The sequence below is a fragment of the Columba livia genome, chromosome 13 (assembly GCF_036013475.1).
Source record: "Columba livia isolate bColLiv1 breed racing homer chromosome 13, bColLiv1.pat.W.v2, whole genome shotgun sequence".
In the NCBI taxonomy this organism is placed as follows: Eukaryota; Metazoa; Chordata; class Aves; order Columbiformes; family Columbidae; genus Columba; species Columba livia.
Window position 1 is genome coordinate 15146639 of NC_088614.1, and position 18110 is coordinate 15164748.

Here is an 18110-nt window from a genome sequence, read left to right on the forward strand (position 1 = left end):
ATATTTAGTACTTGAAGTAAGAAAAAGTCACTCATAACATTACTTCTGCCTGCTATATTTGTGTAAAACTGGTTTTAAGATCTTGTGCTGTAATGTTTTCATGCCTGTTCATAATGTTCTCTTTCAGTGTGCAAAACTTTACATGGTCAGTGTTGAGATACCTTACTGACATTTATTGGTAGGTAGGACATTTTTAGCCCCTGTAATTTGACCTTGTACTTCTTCTTAAGAAAAACAACTGGTATGGAGTATTACTCTGAATTTTTAAGGAAAAACAATCTTTTTCTCCTTCTTTCAGCAGCTACAGTGTTTCCCAAATTGCCTACAGTAAAGAAAAGCAAGTTTCTTTTAAACTCACTGTGGTCATGTAGGTTGCTGTCAGCATATACATATAATACTATCCATTCTGTGTGTAGAAATTCCTGTATAATTATGGTAATGTCCAAAATGAGTCATTTGGTTTAGCTCTAGAGAGGCAAATATAAAGTATTCTAAAAATGCAACCTGTATTTGTGACGGTTGCCAGGGTAACAGTAGGTATTCATTTTCTGAATGTTTGCTTAACTGTGTATTTGCTTATAATTTAATAGTGTTTGTTTTAAAAACAACAACAAGACCTAAACCCTTGATGTGTTCAGTTAGCAAAATAGGGTAAAAATAGCCAGATTTTGAAGTTTAGGAGAAAATGTGGTCTTAAAAACCTTTGAGTACCCTGGAGGCCCGATATTTATTATTGCACTTTTAATGGATATTCTTCTCTGGTGAGTTAAAGTTCCTGAAAATATTTACAGCATTTGTCTTCTGAAGGCAACACTGTATTAGTATTTAGCAATTTTAGAGCACTGTGGGAAAATGCTGTTAATTTTATCACCTCTGAAAAACTGTTGGCTGAAGTATTTCCATTTTGAGTACATTGCTCTTTTCTGTCTTGATTGTGGTCTCTCATTGGTTTAAGATAGCAAAATGTGCACTGGAATAATACTTAGATTGCAGTTGGAATTTCTGGGTTCTACTCTCACCTCTACAGCTGAACACAGTGAGTGTGAAAGTAATCATTGAAATTAATGCAACTACTTGTGAAAAAGGGTTCTAACCAGCATGAGCCAGGCTGGATGCCTTGAAGCATTAATGATTTGTCCAAAGCAACATGGTACGTGTCAGAATAAAGTGAGATCCTTAACTCTTAACTCCCCTCTACTCTGCCCTGGTGAGACCCCATCTGGAATATTGTGTCCAGTTCTGGGCCCCTCAGTTCCAGAAGGACAGGGAACTGCTGGAGAGAGTCAAGCGCAGGGCAACAAAGATGATGGAGTGGAGCATCTCCCGTGTGAGGAAAGGTTGAGGGAGCTGGGGCTCTATAGCTTGGAGGAGACTGAGGGGTGACCTCATTAATGTTTACAGATATATAAAGGGTGAGTGTCAGGAGGATGGAGCCAGGCTCTTCTCGGTGACAACCGACAGTAGGACAAGGGGTAATGGGTTCAAACTGGTACACAGAAGGTTCCACTTAAATTTGAGAAGAAACTTCTTCTCAGTGAGGGTGGCAGAGCCTGGCCCAGGCTGCCCAGGGAGGTTGTGGAGTCTCCTTCTGTGCAGACATTCCAACCCGCCTGGACACCTTCCTGTGTAACCTCATCTGGGTGTTCCTGCTCCATGGGGGGATTGCACTGGATGAGCTTTTGAGGTCCCTTCCAATCCCTGACATTCTGCGATTCTGTGTGATTCTTCACTGCTGTCAGCTCATGCTGCCTCTTTTTCTGGCTTTCGGTATACAAGTTAGAAATGTGAAAATTAATTACTTCATCACCTTCAGGTAAAATGACCCTTCCTAACTCCTTTTTGCTCCCATCATTGCCAAAGGCATTTCAATTCAGGACAGTGATCTTTAGTGCTACGGAATGCCTGAGACTGAAGCCTGAGATACCCATCTGAGGCTGGGGAGAGAGAAGACAGGCTGGAGAGAGCCTGTTGGTAGTGGGAATGGTCCCTGTTAAGTAGGTTTGGTTTTGTTTTCTTTCAAAAGAAATAGCGTTAATGTTGTGATGGAAGTGATAGGAAATAAAATATTGTTAGTTTAGCTGGTTACAAACGTCTGTGACCACAACTTGGACTATTAGTTCTTAGAATGGTTCCTTTGTTTTAAACCAAGATTTTTAAAGATGTCATGATACAGGAATAACTAACTTGCAACGTCTGAAACATGTCAGATTTTGGGGAATACTGTACCTTTTGAGCTAACACCCTGTTTTGGTGACTGAAAATCAAGATGCCTGTCTGCTTCTGAAACCAGTATGTTTTAATAAGGTGGTTTTAGAGTTTATATCCTCATCTTGTAATGTAACTTCCATGAAAGAGGAGCCTCTGTTCAAGCAAACTGACTGCTTTCAATTTAATTACTTCAGATTTTTTAAAATATCTTTTGGCTCATTATTATCTTATAAAAATGCTACAGCCACATACTTTGATTGATTGTTTACCCCACATGAAATTCAGCAATGTGGCTTGAATGCAAACATTTCTCCTTTTAAACTTTTATTAACTCATACTGTGGAATGCTTAAATTATTTCAGAATCAATTTATAATCAAATTGCAATACCACTGCAGTACAACAACCCCTTGTCAAACAGATGTCATCCCTATAAAGCGACACAAAACAAAGGAGTTTATGGCGTAGCATCTGTTTATGTGAAAGATGCCTGAGCTGGAACAGTTTCATTTCTTGTTTATGAAAGAGTTAGTCCTAAAAGTCTCTTTATTCATCATGGTTGTATAATAAATTAAAAGGGAGCATTATGACACCGGATGTGATCAGATTGTAAATGTCTAATAATGAAGGAACAGGGTAATCAGCAGCATTACAGGAGCACCTGTTACTGCGCCAGAACAAAGATCTGTCATTTCCATGTTCACTTTAAAGAGAACTGGTATCCTCCATCCAGAAAGCAAAAAAGGCCCCAAACCAAGAAGACAGAAGCTGTCAGAGAGGGTGGGGGACACAACTGCTATTTCGCTACAGCCAGAGAGTATGTGATTTATTATAATTTATGTGCATTTTCTTGAAGGAATAAATATAAAGTAGTGATTGATATAAGTAGTTGCTCCTACATGTGTGCTACTGGGTGGTTAGACACTTATAACTATGCAATAGATAATATGTTTGCATAATGCTTTAAAAGTCTCATTAGATATTGTTTGTTTTAGGCTGCCTGCCCAATAAAATACCCAATTCGTAACAGAAAATACATTTGGAAGCAGTTTATTCTAAAGCTGCAGAATTTAAGATGGAAAAGCCATTCAAGTAGAGGATGCAATAGCTCAACCTTCACACAACCCTTCTTCTCCCATAGATCTGCAGCCCAGTGTCTTTGTATTCATTTGAGGTCTTCTGCATAAATGTACATACATAAAAGAATCATTGTAGAAATATAAATTCCGAAGTCTCATTGTTTTGATAATTTACATTAAAGAAAAATAAAATCTAAAGGGAGAACTCTGATATATTCTGCCTTAAAGCTGACTCACAAAGAGTTCATGGTACGTATTACTTCCATATTATTTTTATAAGAATTCTACAAGAGTGAGCGCTCTGTCATGTTTTAAAGTCAAAAATATAAAATATTTTTCCTGCTATCTTGGTACACATGGATTTATTCAAATTTTATTTCAGACTGTCTTTCTATTCAGATTGCTATTTTATTCAATATATCATATTGTGTATTCTTCAGAATAGCCCTCTGGGATTATCAGCCCTACCTAATTACTTTGCATATTGAACCAGAAGCGCTGGATTTTGGATTGAAAGTTTAATTAGTGGTGATTGTCACTGACCGTTTAAGTTAGCTGTGTGACTGTATCAGAAGAATAGATCTATAACTTCTTTTTTACTTGATTCGGTGCCCACCTGTGGGAAAAGAAAATATCAAAGTGAAAAGTTGAACTTCCATTTTGGATGACTCGTGCTACTGGTTTATTCTGCAATGTCTCCTTAGAAGAGTTTTACCATAAAGATTGTTAATTACTGCTTTGATAATGAAGAGATTCAGTCCGGATTATTGGAATCCAGCATAATCAATAGAAAACTCCAGAACAAAATTATCTTTGCAAAATCTGTTCAGTATTTTGGATTTAGGAGATGGAACTTCTGTTTTCAAGATAAACTCTACAGATCCTCCTGAATTCAGTTTGTCTAATTCCTCCCTTCTTCACCTAAAAATTTAGGAAGTGATAAAGGAGGGAGGTTCACTCAGTTTTTCTTACTCCAAACTGGAAGGAGGTTCATGGTATTTGGACCTAAGCAGAGATGTGTCTACTTTCCACCTTAAGCTCAGCTGTCTTTTCAAACTGTGCAGGGTGAACAGTGGAAACCCTCCTCTCACTTTGACATCAGTGCCCTTCACAAGCTTTTCAGAGAATTCTTCAGGATTCACAATTCCTATTTGGGACATCAGAACTTATATTTTTTTAGGGAGGCGAGTTATTTTTGGTTTGGGGAGGAGCTGGGAAGCAGATCACCTGCTGATATTATCAGAATTCCTAAGACACCATCTACTGAAACCCATGCAGCTAATACAACTTTTTCTGTCCCACCTAGGATCTTCTGGTGGATCCTACTAGTGGTAAACCCCTTCAAACACAAACTAATTATTTGTTTGGTCTGGAGATGTGCCTCATATGAGCATGAGTTTCTGAAGTTTGTTCTTGCAAGATTTGAGCTTGACTTTGTCACCCACACCTTATTTATTGAATTGTATATTTATTTTGGTTTGGGGATGTACTTTAGTAGTGATCTTTAGCCACCACAGAAATTCTCCAAGGATCTCTATCAGAGTTTCTTCAAAGCCCATTTACATAACTGAGAGTAATGGCTTGATGGTTCAGCCAGCTAGTAAGAATTTGGTGTAAAGATAAAATAAATTTGAGCACCTTACTTGTACTTGGGGGAAAAAAAAGTCCAATGACTTAGGCTAGTGAAGAGGTTGGATGCAGAAAGAAAACCATTTGATTTTAGTTTGATGTTTCTTTTGGCAGTAGCGCTGATTTAAACAGCTGCAGCCTGGGTGTTCCTTCATGTTTCTGCCATTCTCGCAGTGGGGGAGTGCATGGAGGCTGCATGGTGGGCTGGAATGGGAAAATGACCTACACAATAAATACCATCCCTCTTCCCAAATGTTAATATTTTAACCCAAAGCAGTTCCATTATTCAATGACGGAGCAGGAATAGGGCTGTTCAAGTCTAGACACATCTCAAAAATACTCGAACTGCACTTATGGGCACACATTTTCCCATGTTAAATTAGTCATTAGCTGTTGTCTCTGCAACCATTAGTTTTTCAAGATTCTCTTTCATTCTGGAAAGGAAAAAAAATATTTTTGTTACAATTGCTTTTTAGTAATTTGGAGAAGTTCCAAATTATTTCTTAACACATCTGGTCAGCATCTATTTTTTTAATCATCTCAGATCCTTCTGAAAGTGTGAGCATATGTGGATGATAAAGAGGCTTTAGATGCTTTGGGAGGCCTTTTGTTTTTCTATGTTTGCCATTGGAAACTTGTCCTTTCTCAATGCCCATCTTTTCCTTTGATTTGATTCAGGGGTTCAGCAGTTTCCACATTTTGTGACCATTTTCTGTAACACAGGATTTTAACCCAACTGCAGGAAGAGGGGAAGTGTCCGCATAGAGAGAAATAATTCATGTTTCATAATTCAATTGTGCTGAAATTATCATCTGAGAACTTCTTACAATGCTGAATGCAACTCTCTAAAATAATGGATTTTGTTCCATATAGGAAATAAGACTTCAGTTCAGAAACTGTATAGATGTGATGTATGTGACTATACCAGCACAACTTACGTTGGTGTACGAAATCACAGACGAATTCATAACTCCGATAAGCCATATAGGTAAGTGTCTCAGTTATTACTGGCTAATGCCACATGCTTGGTTTACTTGTTTTAACTAAAAGGGTTACTTAATTGCTCATCGAATTTTGAAGATATTGTTAAAAGAATTTCAATTACCTAATTTTACTGCAAATTTGAAGGAGCCACCCTTGCTGGTTGACTCAAACTATGTAATTAAGATTTGCTAATTTTTCCTGGATGCATCTTTTGCTAGAGCAGTCTACTGCTTGTCTTTAGTTTGAAGCATTCAGATGTGCAAAGAGAAATAATTACATTGTAAAACCGAACTTTGGCCAATAATATATTTCTTTAACTCCTTGCACACCTTAGTTCATTTTGGATTTGCTTTATTGCAAAGTGTTCTCCATTGACATATTGTTTCTTTACACATTGGCTTCTAAAGAGTGTGGCAAAATTCTCCCCTTTATCTTGTTGCCAGTCCTGTCATCTTTTTCAAACATTTCAAACAGTGTTAACACTCTCACCTAGGATCAGATTTTATAACTTTTCTGCACAGGTGTTATATTGATTTATATATGAACTTTGATATCTAAAATTACATGTAATACTATAGCTCAGGTCCCCAGCAGAAAAATAAATCATGCGTTTGTCTATTGGTTGCTGTATAAATTCCTACAAATTCCATCTATGCTCATTCAGTGTGGATCTTTGTCCCTCTCTAGTGGCTGGAAAATAGACCTGAGTTAATGGAATTTTTTAGCTAACGTATGTCTACCTTTTTAATACGAATTCTGGAAACTCAACACCTTAAATTGCTGAGTTCTCTTTTGGATAAACAAACCAAGAAGCTATGTTGTGTTTTGATTTATGCATTGTAATGATATCCCATAACACTAGCAAAAATTTGCAAGATGTTTGCCCAGAGAGCAAATGTGGAATACAAATAGTTTGGTTTTTTTCTCCTCAGAGTCTTCCCTGTTGTTGTTATTTGTTATTTAGTGGGGTTGGAACAGCAGATACTGTAGAGTGTCTTCTATATGGTAGTTTTCTGGATTGGTGTTATCCAGCCTGTTTGATTTGGGAACCCTTGAAAATTTTCCATTGGTGATACAGACTGCTGCATTCTAAATTTAAGCATACTGATCTGGCTTGCTTTTCTTCTTATTTTTTCATAAATCCTGTAGACATGTCTGCAGGCCTGGTATGATACTTAAACCACAGCCAAAAACCATAAAGATCCAGTATTTGTAGTATTTCACAGAATCCCAGAATGTCAAGGGTTGGAAGGGCCCTGGAAAGCTCATCCAGTGCAATCCCCCCATGGAGCAGGAACACCCAGATGAGGTTACACAGGAAGGTGTCCAGGCGGGTTGGAATGTCTGCAGAGGAGCAGACTCCACAACCTCCCTGGGCAGCCTGGGCCAGGCTCTGCCACCCTCACTGAGAAGAAGCTTCTTCTCAAATTTAAGTGGAACCTTCTGTGTACCAGTTTGAACCCGTTACCCCTTGTCCTATCATTGGTTGTCACCGAGAAGAGCCTGGCTCCATCCTCCTGACACTCACCCTTTAGATATCTGTGAAATTAATGAAGTCCCCCCTCAGTCTCCTCTTCTCCAAGCTATAGAGCCCCAGCTCCCTCAGCCTTTCCTCACACGGGAGATGCTCCACTCCCTTCAGCATCTTTGTTGCCCTGCGCTGGACTCTCTCCAGCAGTTCCCTGTCCTTCTGGAACTGAGGGGCCACAACTGGACACAATATTCCAGATGTGGTCTCACCAGGGCAGAGTAAAGGGGAAGGAGAACCTCTCTCCTTATGAAACACATATTCCTCAAGCCTTTCATAGTATGAGACAGCAACCTGCTGTTTTGCTGCTGGTTTTATAACCGTAAACATTTTTGTTGTTGTTTGACAAAAAACGCTGGAAATTAAACTGTAGAGCCTCCAATTATGCATTTTTGCAGATTCAGTACCTTCTGAATTCTAATACTGCACAGTTAAGTCCTTTTAAAAAAAAAAGGAAGTAATGTCAAGTATCCTGCAGTCTCCAACTGTTTCACGCTATAGACCAGACTTAGTAAATACTGGACATGTTACCATTTCAAAAAAAAGAAGCAACTAAAGTCCTAATAAAGACACACAGTTTTAGCCGAGCTTGATGGCTTTTATTTCAAAATATTTTATAGAGGAAGCTTGTGTGATATTGGTATTTATGAGTAGCATGGTATTTTGTCTAGTACTTTGAGATCTAAGTCCAGGGATCTAAATCTAGATCCAGAGTGTTTTATGTATTGTTTGTATACAAAGGTATTGTGACAGAAGTAAAAAATAAAGTTTTAGACAGAATGGTGTGACGCACTTGTCTTAGGGCACTTGAATCTAAATGTGTTCATCCTCTCCCTGACTTCTGTTTCAGGTAAAATGGTCTGAAACTTTGACATTTTATTACTTTTAAAATGCATTAAGTAGAACACATCTTCTTGAGGAACAAGACTCGCTTCTAAGTACACTGTGTCCCCTATAGCTCTTATGGTCATAATCTGCCCTTGCAAAACAGCCAAGAAATCTGCATCAGGGCTGCACCCGTTCAGTCACATCCACAGCTCCCTTATGCTTTGTGATGCTCACCAGCTTCGGTAGAGGTGCGCAGGACAGATATCAGGAAAGAACATAGTCCATATGCCTCGTGATTCTTGCTCAAAGATGAAGGCTTTTTTGGACTGCGAAAGATTCTCAAGGCCGAAAACTTCATCACTTGGACTTCTGTAAATATTGGCAGTCTTCAGCTGTAGTCTTTCCAGTTACCTTTGCTTTCTCTTAGGTTTTTATTTCTGGAATAGTATTAGCAGTTAATTGTCAGATTAGTTTACTTCTTGTTGTCTCTTTAGATGTCGAGTATGCGACTTCGCCACCACAAATATGAATAGCTTGAAATGCCATATGAGGCGCCACCCCCAGGAGCATCAGGCAGTGCAGCTAATGGAACAGTACAAGTATGTAACAGTTCTAATTTGGCAAAAAGCTGTGATAGTAGCAATTTTGTTATGCTAAGATAGAAAGCAGAGTTCAGATTCTATTCTTTTCCCTCCTTGATTAATTATTTGTTTCAGTGACTTTTTTTTTTGAGAGAGAGAAAGAGATTTGATATGGCATTCCCACGTAATGTTTGTGCTAGCTCGTTAAACATGGCCATGACCTGCCACTGGTACAGTATTCAGCTTTTTCTTTCCAGAATGGGTGGTTGCACATATACTGTCTATTGCAAGCAGTTTCTGGATCATGTTAATTACCAAAACCTGCCTGGAATTGTTCGGGAGAATCCATGTGCCAAAATCATGCCCGGGAGGTTTCTAACATTTAACATTATAGATTGTTAAATTCCAGTACCCAGGAATGTTCTCTGGCTTTGTTTAGTATCATAGTCTAGGCACAGCCTTTACTATACACGTTAGTGAGAATCCAGATTGGCATCACACTGCCATAGTTAAGAACTGGTACGAACAGTCATTATGTTTAAGTGAGTTGTGTCCTTTGTAGTATGTCTATAAATATGTGGGTTTTATACATACATATATATATGAGAGAGTTGGCACAAATATGTGCAACTGTTTGCTACTGATTTGCAACAAAAAATAGAAGCTGGGGAAGGAAAGAAAATCAGGAATATACTGAACTTTTCTTAGTGGAAGATTTTAAAGGCAATAGGAAGAATCCAAATAAAGCATATTCACATACGGGTTTCTTCTCAATAAAATCTGCTTCTACAACTTCAGAGTCTTTCCACTGCATTTTTCCCCAAATGTTCCTAGTAGCACTAAGTTCTGTTTGCTCTCCTGTCATATTTCATACAGTATTGCTGAGTGCTCTTAGAGTTACTGAAAACCTCCACACTTTGGTCCCCAAAGAAATAGCCCATCAAAAGCTGCAAGATAATTGTTTCTTCAGTAGATCAGTTCAGGATGCACTTGAACAGTAAAGTTTAATAATTCAACGTAGGCCAACCAGTAGGGCAAATCATGCTGTAGAATTGAAAAGATTCTACTACTAAACTCAATGGTAAAATAATTTTGTTTCTCTGGGAATGCCTTGCATATAATGTAACTATACTTTAACTATGTGATTGCAAGTGTAGCACATCAGGCTAAAAGCTGTTGAGTTTCTATGTCTAAAGCAGTCGCCAGCATTTGGCTCATGATATTATTCTAAGCAAAGTAAATCTGATTAGTAAATCACCTGAGTAAACCAATGTACTTCAAAAAACAGGACTGCAATTGAAAGGGGACAAAAAACAAACACTGAACTGTCACTTCATTCACTGTGTTACCAACCCACTGACCACTGTTAGTGGCACAGAAAAATCATGTGTATAAGACGACTAGTGGAATACCTGTGCAAATAGAATGGAATTAAGATTATTTGCTGATCTCTGTATTATGTAAAAGAACATAATTTTGGCCTAATTTTATCTGTTAATTAACTATAAGGTCTGCTTTACCTTATTTTTAATGACAGCATTGTTTTGCAACAGCCTTACTAAAAATATTAAGATTCTCAACCTGAAAGTGAACTTGCCTATATTTGAAAGCATCCGCTTTCTTTACTAGCCTTCAAATTAGAAGGAAAAAAATAGGACAGTACATTCCAAATCAAATAATAGAGAAAAGTGAGTTAGAAGGACATGCCTGTTGTTCCTCAGCAGGACGGAATTATCTTGCTACATAAGCAAGGTACCATACCATGCCTTCACCTAACTTGTGAGATTTTTGCTATTCTCCACCATCTTCTACTGAGCAGAAATAGTTTCTTGTGTATGATTATTTTTAAGGCATTTAAAGACTATATCCTACTGCCATTAAGGGAAATGGTAAAACCTTACTGAACTGTAGTGTGTAATGCTGTTTTACGTAGGCCTATACGTGTTTCCAGGTCTATTTCTGAAAAATTTACAAAAACTTAGTAGTGTCATAGTAATTTTAACAGACTCAGTGTAGCATATCAGGATCACGTTGCTTGAGCAGAAAACATCTTACTCGTATTGAGGAATGAGATGGACTGAGATGCATTCCTAGCTATAATTTACTAGAATAGGTCACCTCCAGTTTCTAGAAAAATTTGATCCTGGCCTTTTGCACGTGATTTGAGAAACTGCAGACTTCCAAAGTAGCAGTTCGCTAAGCAAAGTAGTTTTCTTGTTCAAAAGACAAGGAGCTACAACACCTTTACCATGAGTACTGTTCTGCTCTGGAGTGATGTCGTGCAGTGTCACTCATCTCCTTCACGCTGAGATGACTAATTTATCATCTTAGAAAACACTTGTTAAAAAACTCCTTTGTTGTATGTTCATGTATGAAAAAAGTCCTATGGGATTTGATCAGTCTTGAGTTGTGTCCGTAAATATACACTACATCTCTATGTAAATAGGATTTATTCTTCAAAGTCCTTTCCAACTTCAACAGCTCTGTGATCCTTAAATAAACCAATACATGCTACACCAGGAAAGGGCTTTTTTTGTTCAATTAAAATTACCAGTGCTAATTACACAGCTCCTACTTGGTTCAGAGCAATGGCAAAGAGAGCTCACTCCCTGCCCACCAGATACCACGCTGATGGACTCCATGTTTCTGCAGCCATCAGAACTATTGCGTTTTTGCAGTATTGAAACAGTTTTAACAGGCCAAACAGATAAGATTTTAATTCATTTAAGAAGTCGGAAAAAAACGAACTTAAAAATTCTCAGGCGCTGAAAATAGTCATACAATTCAGAATGAAACTTTGCAAACTAACTTGAGTGAGTTATGAAACTGAAAAGGGGAACCATGAATTGACAGGTATCTCTCTGTTTACTCAGCCTTTTGGAAAAACTAATCAATTACTAGTAAAATTTAAATTCAAAATGTTTCCCTTTTTTCCTTCTCCGCTTTTTTTCCCTAGATGTTCTCTCTGTGGATATGTGTGTAGCCATCCTCCATCCCTCAAGTCCCACATGTGGAAACATGCAAGTGACCAAAACTATAACTATGAACAAGTGAACAAGGCTATTAATGATGCAATTTCACAAAGCAGCAGGTATGTCTGATTTACCTTCCAGCCCTATCATCTAGAAATTGCAAAGGACCCACCTCTGATCCAAAATAAAGTTCCTGTCAAAAGCAACAACTGTACCTTTTGATATTTTTTTGGTTTTTATTATTATTTCAGGTTTCAAGGACAGCTTCCTGACAAAACCGTATTAGAAAAAACAGATGAAAGTACAGTACTAGGAAGTTCAGACAACTTGGTGTCTTTTACAGAGTCTATTAACCAGACTACGAATGAAACTTCAGGTTCTGATGAAAATGAAAAACCTAACTTGATGAATACCTCATGCAGTTTAGATAAGACCTCCGCTCTACCCCATCTCGGCACAGAATACTGTGTTCTTCTCTTCTGCTGCTGCATTTGTGGTTTTGAGTCTACCAACAAAGAAAACCTGCTGGATCATATGAAAGAACATGAGGGTGAAATCATAAACATCATCCTAAATAAGGACCACAGCACAACTCAGAGCATAAACTAGGTGAAGCAGTAGGTTAAGGAGAGGGTTTCCTAGAGTAAATATTTTCTTTCTTTGCTGTTTTTTGCCTGAGAAACTTGCTAAAGAGAAGAATTGCAAGCAAAACTTGATTTCCCATCCTGAGTCCTTCTTTCAGTAGGAGTACGATATTTTAACCAGGGACTGATGAATCATTTAAGAGATAAATATAAGAAATGAGGAATAGAACGATCCCTTTTTACCTGTTATTTCTCTATATGGTGCCAAGAACATAGGATTGTTGGGTTGTCTTTTCTGTTGTCAGGTACTAGTCAGTAACAATGCATTAGCACAGTACGTTAAAACCCAAAGGTATGAGAGCTTTGTATCAATTGAAAAGCTTTTTGCTTCCTCCCTCTGTTATTTTCCAAGTATTTCAGCAAAGAACTTTTCACCCTCCTTTTTGAAACCGGCAACAGACCAGATACAGATTTTACAGTGTGATCTGATAAAATCTGCTGCTGGGATTCTGGAAAGCAGGGAGAGGGGTGTGGGTGAGGGCACGGGTGTGCTTGCATGCACACACAGGCATTTCGGTTTTCCCAATCTGTTTTTAAGGCCTTACAAACTCCAAGTCGTCCTTCAACAGAGACTGCTATCCTTTCTAGCGATTTAGAGCAGCGGGAGCTGAGGCGCCTAGAAACATTTTGCTAATAACTATTTGTCTGATTGGGTACTAACTAAAAATTTGCTATCTTTCAAATTGATAACGTATAAAAAATCCTTTATAATAATGACCTGCTGTTTCTTAATGGTTTGCTTGATGCATTCAGCAGAACTATTTAAAAAAAAAGCTTGTCTTATGTCACTTTAAATTTGTGGTGATTACTTTGCAGTACGTATAAGCAATGTTTTTAATAAGAACAAGATATTAACAATAATTGCCACAAAGAGATGTAGATTAAATCCATGTAGATTCCTAAAGATGTAGGTGAGCACAAAGTAGGATTTTGAGAAATGCTTTGGAGCTCTTGGAAATCCCACTGGCTGTCTAAATTTCCCATTTGTCTGTCAGAGCTGTAACTGTAGAAATAATTCAGTGAGAGATAGAGGAACCTTCCTGTAGAAAATCATATTAAAAAAAAAAAAAAGCAAAGAATATTTTAAGCAAAAACTGTATCCAGTCACTTGTAGAATAAATTTTACTAGTGCATATAATATGGATTCATAAAGGGAATTAGGGATTACTTTGTTTTTCGAAGAAACACATAGAAATCTCTCCCTTTTAAAGCCTTTAGCTGCTAAAACTACAGTGTTTTGGGGTTTTGTTGGTTGGTTGGTTGATTGATTTTTTAAGTTACAGCGGTTTGGAGTAGAAGATTTTCATTTATGTATGTTTGGGATATGATTGTATTGGCTAATTGCCTGGCAGCTTTGTTTAGGTTATTTATAAAGTGGGCTACTTAAATTGTTTCAAATACATCAATCAAGTGAAGTCGTTGCACGTCCAAAGCAGCCCCTGAGCAGCCAGATTTCAACTTTCTAGTTTGGCCATGTATTTTTGCCTTTAATGAAGCATGCCTGGTTCCTGGCATGGGGATGCAGTTACCTGATTTTTAGTAGCTCATTACTTAAAAAACAACTTACTTATAGGAAAATAGTATTTTGTGGTTACTTCCTGTTTATACATTTCTGCTCACAGAAATAAGCTACAACTGTAAATCTAAGAAGGTGGCATATGTAGTGTACAGTCTGTCGCACTATCATTGACCAGGAAAAGACAACAAGGCTTGGTACAAATTTGTGAAACAACATAAAACCTGAAGGCCCTGGTAAAGGCACTAAGATTACAAGTATATTTGATGATATTTTTTCAAGTAATATCCTCAATTTGACTTGTTTTTTGGGGTTAAATATCTATTATTTTGATTATAAATGAGAGAGCAGAAAGTACGCATTTTGCTATAAAAATTGGTCAGGATAGAATGTCAAAGCATTTTTGTTTCAGATATTTGAGGTGTTTTAAATACATAAGTAGACATTCTTTTCAGTTATTTTTCGTATCCCTACAGATGGATTTTTCATTTGAAAACATGGTTTATTTACATGATCTCCAATTCAGTTAGAGATAGTAAACTGGGATATTCACACTGTCTTATTTTACCTTCAATATAGAATTGATGAGAAAATAGTACATTATCTTGAATATATCTAAAGTTTCTGCTTCAGAGATCCCATTTGTTGAAAAAATTAAAGGTAAAAAGATATCTGTAGTAATGTTAAACTACCCATCAGTATTCACAGAAACAGTATTTTGCCACATCGTTATTTTTGTGTAAAAGGATAATTATTTTGAAGTTGCTCAGCTAGTGAAAGATAAAAAGGTAAGAAACTTGCATTGATAAGCTAAGGAGGAGATGACAGTGAACCAAGACATTAAAAGGAAGTAATCTTGAATCAAAATTGACAGTTTGGGTGTATGCGCAAGCCTCACTTGCAGCATTAAGTACAATGCACCAGGACCCGTTGTAATGGGATTCCTAAGCAGGACGTGTCTATTCAAAGTTGTTCTTTGCCATCCTGTTGCTTCTTTATTTTTGATCGTGTGCTCCTATAAAATAGTAGAAAGCCAGTTGCCTCTAACAAACCGTGATCAGTCCTAACAAATGCCAACAAATAATTCTTTCCCATATGCACAGCGATTTTTGTTAACTGTCTCCATGGTGCTTACCGGGAGTTACCCACTCACGATTCCCATGGACTTCATCAGAAGTTCTGCATGTGAAGTAATTACAGGCTTAATTTTTCTGAAAGCGAAATTATTCCTCAGGTTATTTGTTTTAGAAAGTGTATGGTTGGCTTGGTTGCATGTTATGTACGGGGGGTTTTAAGCACATTTCAAAGTCACCAATACTGCGGTCTTCCCCTTTCTTTAAGCTTTAAAATATTTTCAGATCTTACATCACAGAACTGTCAGATGATCGGCTGCTCCCTTCCTGTTTGTTTGAATTGTATTTTATTCTGTGATATGAACTGTAACTTGCAGCTTTGTTTTAAATGCCTATACTTCTGCTAAAGAGAAAAATCCTTCATACTAGACTATACTGATAAATAGGCGCATATTTCATCTTTGCAATTTATGCTTGGCCTGGAAAAATAGAGTGGGATTCAGTCAGTTATTGTATTTTCCTCTTTCAGAAGCACTTATTTAATCATTTTTTTAAATGTACAGTTGGTGCTCAAAGTAACATTTGTTAAGATATATTTAATAGAAGTTTACATTTGCATTTGATATTCATGGACATGGGTACATGTATTTTTTTAAGAAAAGGTATTGTAACACTATGGCACTGCTTTTATAGCCAAAGTATAAAAAAATTTAGAAGACTGACATGTAAAGACTGCAGTTAATTCTGATACTGTATCTTATTAAATAGGATGACTTTTGTTTTATAAAATTATCCAGCACATTAAGCTGCATGCCTTAAGCTCTCTCTAGGATTGTGTTCCTGATAGACGACTGTTTGGAACTATGAAGCAAAGTCTGTAGTACTACTTTAACTACCTTCTGAAATACTGTACAACGTTAGAATAATTTATTTTGCTTTACAGGAGTTTGTCACGTATTGACTTTAATATTGTATTTTGGTAATAAACTTTTTTTGTTAAACTCTTTAGTCACTTTTATTTGACCCGTACGACATATGAATATGGAAAACTCAAACACTATACCAGTGTTTAGAGAGATGGTCATCTGTTTAAACTGAAAAGCATTTGAAATATTTTACTGCCATATCTCACTCGTGTGTCACGTTATTGTAGTTTTAATACTGCTAATACAAGTTTTATAAAAGTAACTGTAGTAATGAAATATGAGACTATTAAGTAAAAATACTCGTAAGCCTGCATGCAGTTCTGATGGGACAATGCTGAAGGACAGAACTGCACTTTCAAAATTCATAATGAAGCTAGTGGGAGCTTTTCCTGAATTTAAATGGAGCGAAAGCCTTATGCAGCTTTTTTCAGGTGATTGACTCTTGCTTATCCATCACATAAGCTAAAATATATCTTGCAACCTAATTTTAAATCTACAGCATATCTCTTGGCCTTGTTGGAGCTTTTATTCCCATCTTTATCAGGAGGGAAACAAAAAACAACACACCAAAACGCAAAGTCTAACTCAGTTGCTCTTGCTGGCCAAGGAGAGAAAAGAGAAAGTACCACCATTGTTGGTATTCCCATGGCTTACTGTTTACATAGACAGACTATCTTATTTCATTTTGTTGTTACTGTTATGGCCCTGGGCCAAATATGTTGAAGTAAAAAAAGCTGGAACTACAAATGGGTTTAGATGCAATGCTACAGAATGCTGTGTCCTGCAGCTTTTTCACATTTTCTCTAATGCAAAACCTCAGAAAAAAAAGTCTCTGTAGTGGGATGTGCCATGCAGATATCATCCTTTTCCCTGGGCTAAACACCTTGCTCACTTCAGCTTAATGAAGAGCCTCATCAGAAGTTACCTTCCCCCCATAAATAACCTGGCCACGTGTGATCCGACTGGTATCCAAGACACCTTGTGTGCTGTGCAGCACAGGTCTGGTCAGACACCGTCCCCCTTGCTGGCACTGCCCCCCCAGAGCTGCAGCTGCTGCAGGAACAGGGCTGTTGGATAGAGCTGCACTGACCAAATGTTTAGTGCTCCTAACACTCCCAGGAATTAGGAGAAAATGGGTTAGAGCCCTACCACACACCAGTGGGGTTTGAATCCTGACCTGTACCTTGGGTAAGTATTTGCACTCAGTTATTGTAGAAGGGTTAATGCATCGCCCTACTGTTCTTTTTTTGCAGTCCCTTCTAGGCTTAATTGGAAAAAGAGCCACCACACTGAGCCACTCAGAAAGGGAAACACCTTTAATACTGACTTAATATTAGCTAGGTAAAAAAAACCCCTCAGAATTGGTCAAAATAAGATGCTTTTGCCCAAAAGAAAAACTTCAGGCATCTTCAAAGTTGAAAAAATATATAACCTAGAAATTTGTCATGCTTGCAGCATATTATATGGCTGCTGAAAAGAAACTAAGATTGCAGGTGTAGGCTCAAAATCTAAGTCAGAACCTGAGTCCTCATGTGTTTCTAGTTCACAGTGGCTCTTACTACAGTATTCAATGGGACAATCCAGGAGTAAACACAAATATAAACGAACTGTGCTTCAAAAAAGATGGGCCCAATTTGAAATCACTTTGCTTTGAAATTGGGTCCATCTTTTTGAAACACCCTGTAGTATAATTAAATGTAACATTTCATTCAACCGTTTCCTGTACACTGTGATTTGTAGATGTTTGACTAACATTGGGATTATGAGTAACTTGATACTAACAACAGGACTTTGCTAGTTAGAACACGAGTAACAAGGATATTGAAATATCTTTTTACTGCTTTTGGCAAATATAAAGCCACTGTTACAGTATTATAATCATAAGGTAATATTTACTCTTTGATACATTAACCACTCTAAGGCAATCTAATGCTTTTCTACTGCACAAACTGGTTTTAGTTGAAGTAACGCTATTTTACAGAGTAGATGCCGTTAGTGGTTTGGGAATGCCAGTAGAATTCGCATTGCTGGTAACCTGCAACCACTTCCACAGAACAGGCCGGTGTTCGGTCCGGCGGGACCGGACGCCCAGCGCAGGGCGGTCCCGCCGGGCGAGGCAGCCGGACCGGGCCGGGCCGGGCCG

The 18110-nt window shown here is 37.7% G+C and overlaps 1 protein-coding gene across 6 annotated transcripts in view; it reads left to right on the plus strand.

The window, feature by feature from the left end:
• The window catches only part of ZNF507 (zinc finger protein 507), a 22511-nt gene extending 6469 nt beyond the window's left edge, over nucleotides 1-16042 (plus strand). For 2 of the 6 annotated variants that reach the window (XM_065028379.1, XM_065028378.1), the window contains exons 4-7: nucleotides 5789-5903; nucleotides 8750-8854; nucleotides 11793-11927; nucleotides 12060-16042. In XM_065028379.1, the coding sequence (XP_064884451.1) occupies nucleotides 5789-5903; nucleotides 8750-8854; nucleotides 11793-11927; nucleotides 12060-12417 (713 nt within the window). In that variant the 3' untranslated portion in view covers nucleotides 12418-16042. The remainder of the gene's footprint in view (nucleotides 1-5788; nucleotides 5904-8749; nucleotides 8855-11792; nucleotides 11928-12059) is intronic. The other 4 variants (XM_065028382.1, XM_065028381.1, XM_065028384.1 and 1 more) reach the window with 3 other exon arrangements.
• Nucleotides 16043-18110: the final 2068 nt, after the last annotated feature.